Consider the following 3,824-nt stretch of genomic DNA (forward strand, 5'->3'; position numbering starts at 1 on the left):
TTTGATCCAGTTTCTTACTAAAACAAGTCTCCCCTTTCATTTAGAAAAAAGTACACTTTCTTTTAAGTTCCTTTACTTTTGACAGAAATACAGCAATTTCCTTTCAAAATAAAATACACCATATGTTAACAAAGATCTCCTGTAGCAGATAGCAGATTTACAGAGTTAAAACAGTCAAATTTGACATTTTCTATCATTTTGACTTCAGTGTAAAAGCATTTTCTTAATATATACATGTAAATACTACTAATCATGCTAAGAACTTCAACTTTGAACAGCAAAAGATCAGATTATGAGCTTCATGTGCGTCATTTTGCTCCCAACGTGTTAAAAATCACATAAATAACTTTACTTTAAACAAATTAAGTAAAAATACAAACCAATTGTTTGAGTAATTTGTTTACATTTTTCTTTAAAGCAAAAGAGCCACAATGGAGCGATGGAAGATCCACACGTGGCACCGGAGCCTCTGCTTGTAGACCCCTGATATTTGGTCAATGAGAAGCTGTTTATTTAAGGGTCTATTTGATGCAAACCCCTCTAATTTCAGTTATTACTGACATGTTATAGGGTTGCTGCACACTGTAATGGAGTGGAAATTGTCCTGATTTGTTCTTAAAACGAGTAAGTCAAGAATGATGTCTGATTTTTTTTTAATTGACTTTCAAATTTAAGTGAAGCTTTTTCTGTTCATTCCACAGGGGGTCGCTAGTGCCTTCCAAGTGGCGCCAACATAAAAGCAACTGGACTTGTCCTGATGTAACTTCTAAAGTCTCCCTTAATGGACGCGGTGATGTGCAGAAGTGTGCTTTGATGGGATTCCAGGACTCTCTCAACCCTGACTCAAAACATGCAGGTTTCAAAGAAGGTTTCCTCTGTGCTGAGAAAGTTTTAAATTGTTAAAAGAGTTAGAGAAAGATGTGTAACCCTTCATATATGTAGTGAGATGTGATGCTCCCTCTTCCCCGAGCAGCAGAAGACACCTCCCGGTGTGCGTAACTGGCAGTCATTGTCACTGTTTTCTCCCCTTTTGCTCCTCTCGACGCGCATTGGACGGACTGGTGGTGCGTAAGCCTCTGACTCCGCTCACTGCGCTCTCCCTACATAAACATTGAAAGATGAAGGTTGAAAGGGGGACTTTCGCTGAATGGATCACGTACCTGATGCCAAAGTCTCATTAGAGAGAACAGGCGCGCGCTCGGTCCTGCGCGCTGCTGCTGGAGTTGCGCACCGGACTTCCAGAAACCAGAAAGTAAAGCTCCACCACTGTGGATATTTCTTCTTCCTTGTGGCGCGATTTGAACTTTTCTACCTTTGCACATGTGGACATGCATGATATCAGAGGAGGACGGCATCCGTGCGTTCCTAAGTGTCGGACTTTACGCGCGTCGCTGCATCCAAGTTCAGGAATCTGGTGATTCTGGAGACAGAAGCAGCTGGAAGCGGGATTGAGTATATTTTCCTTTCAGCTGTGCTGCTTCCCCTTTCTCTTTTACTGGTGGGGATTTTCTTCAAGAAGAATTTTTGAAGGCATCTTAGTTTAAAAATGCTGGGCGAACTTGTGCAAAGCTCCTCGAAATTCCCGTCTATTCTTCCACGTTCCTCACCAAACCAGGTCTCGACAGAGATTTTTTGTCAAACTTGGACAGTGTGATCCAAACCCGAGGCGTGCCATCACTCTGAGAATACATGAAAAGTCGTTTTTTTCCTGGGGTTTCTCCTCCAACTTAAAATCCTCCTTTTGCGCGCACATTTTTGCAGGGATACTTGGTTTTCCAATGAATCCAGCAAACATGTTGCATGTGCTCCAGATGCTGGCGTTACTTTGGGCAGGTAAGCCTCATTTCACCACATCTGGACATTTCTCTGTTGGAGATGGGCAAGAGAGGATTTATATTTAATGCACTGAACACCCTTTGGGCCACTGATAGAAAATTCATTTTCCAATCAAAGTTTGATTAACTCCCATCATATGAGGTTTCTTTGCTTAGGAGTCCCTTAAATAACACACTGTCTCATGAATATGTTAATATTGTTGACCTTTTAAGTTATTCAACAAATATTTACCTCACAGTCTGTTATTGTTTTATTAGAAAAGTCTTCAGAAAGTTGACATTTCCGCCACTGAAAGCTGTAAGCCACAGCATTTTATTTTTTCCTCTTGCAACTAGCTCATAAAAAATGTCATTTTCTCTGCCGGAGACATTGCACCAGTCAGTTAGTGTTACAAGCAGCAGAGCAACATCTACTTTGGCTTCCTTGCTGGCACGGCACACAGCAGAGATGTAAGGGCAGCTGGTGGTCTGGCTAATGAATCCTCTCTCTGTCTTGTGGGAAAAAGGTTTACCATAAAAAGCTATTTGGAAAATGGATTCTCTCCACTTTTAATGTGACATAGGCAGCCAGATTGTAGCAGCTTGTCACACAGAAGGGACCTCTCATATTTTGCAGTTATAAACTAAAACAGAAAGACTTTTATGTTATTTTTTTCTTTTTAACCAATGCTTTTCTGCCTCAAGACTATATATTTTTATCTTTTCTTGCATCCTAAGTTTGGTTTAAATTGCGCTGAACATATTCCCTGGAGGATTAAAGACACCAAAAAAAAAACATGCCCGCACACATCTTCCAACTCTCACATCTTCTCCGTCCTGCTTCTTTCTTGCAGCCGATTTGACAGAGCCTCTCTCATGAGCGTCTGACTCATTGCCTTGAAAAGTGCAGTAATGATGCTTGCCTTATGCCACATCCCCCCAGTAACCATACACAATATGATCCTAATTGAGCAGTGTGTGTCATAAACCTGCAGGACCTTGCTTCTTGCTGTGAAAAGTGGTGAAAATTGATAACAGAGCAGGAAATGAGATCAGATCCTTCGAGAAAAAAAATAAAATGTCTGCACATCGTAATGAGGCCATAATAATGGGGGGGGGGGGGGGGGGATCTGGTATTCTGGTCTGACTGTGACCAAACCCTTTGTTATAGGAATCACAAACATGACCAGGGTAAAGAGGATTCACATATTATTCAGAAATATCCTGAATAAAATAAATTGGAGATAACATTTCGGTGGAATTCCTGGGAGGAATGTCCAATTTTCTCTCAATCGAGAGCTTATCAAGTTCCAACAGGGGATGACAGTATCTGGAGGATTCGATTTGTAATTTTGCATTATCAGTATTAATATTTTATTAGGAATCCACTAGAGAATAAAAGTCTCTTTCTGCCGAAAGATTGATTTTAATTTCACATTTTCAGGAATTTTCTTCACCAGTTTTACTACTTTAACCTCCAATCATTTAGTTCCCGCTGAGCTATCTTTGCATTTAATGAACACGAAATGAGAAAAGGCTTCTGCATTTACAAGAGAAGCAACATCCCATGTCTCATTCATTTAGGATGAACATGGAAATCAAATCAAGCCTTTTAATTTTTACCGTTGCAGGGATCTTCTTTCCAGCGAGAGTCTTGGTCCAGTGGATATTTTCATTTCAACTTGACTTGGTGCCACACAATTTCATTACTCTGAAAGATTTTAAATCAAGAGCAAGAAGCCTCATTTGAGGACCTGTAATACCAAATTCTGTTTCATACATCTGACAGCACATCAATTATAGCCGTATCAGGAGCATATGGTTGCTGAGATTTCAATATGGATGATCTTGCTCCAGACAGGTACCTGTAAATGGGATGTTTGTGGCTCGCTGATATTCTCTCAGCTATTTGCTGAAAGGGAATTAGGAAAGCAGAAATTCTGGGTTTGGTTGTATAAATGATCAAGGCTGTCTTGGAGTTCACTGTAGTGCACTTCTGAGAGTTCTGAT

At 40.4% G+C, this 3,824-nt stretch overlaps 1 protein-coding gene across 1 annotated transcript in view; it reads left to right on the forward strand.

Moving 5' to 3' along the window:
- Positions 1-245: 245 nt before the first annotated feature.
- si:dkeyp-14d3.1 (transmembrane protein 132C) overlaps positions 246-3,824 on the forward strand; it is a 154,227-nt gene continuing 150,648 nt past the window's right edge. Inside the window, exon 1 of the mRNA XM_024276326.2 lies at positions 246-1,833. Within this exon, the coding sequence (XP_024132094.1) occupies positions 1,779-1,833 (55 nt within the window). The 5' untranslated portion in view covers positions 246-1,778. The remainder of the gene's footprint in view (positions 1,834-3,824) is intronic.

This window comes from Oryzias melastigma, linkage group LG9, assembly GCF_002922805.2.
Source record: "Oryzias melastigma strain HK-1 linkage group LG9, ASM292280v2, whole genome shotgun sequence".
Lineage (NCBI taxonomy): Eukaryota > Metazoa > Chordata > Actinopteri > Beloniformes > Adrianichthyidae > Oryzias > Oryzias melastigma.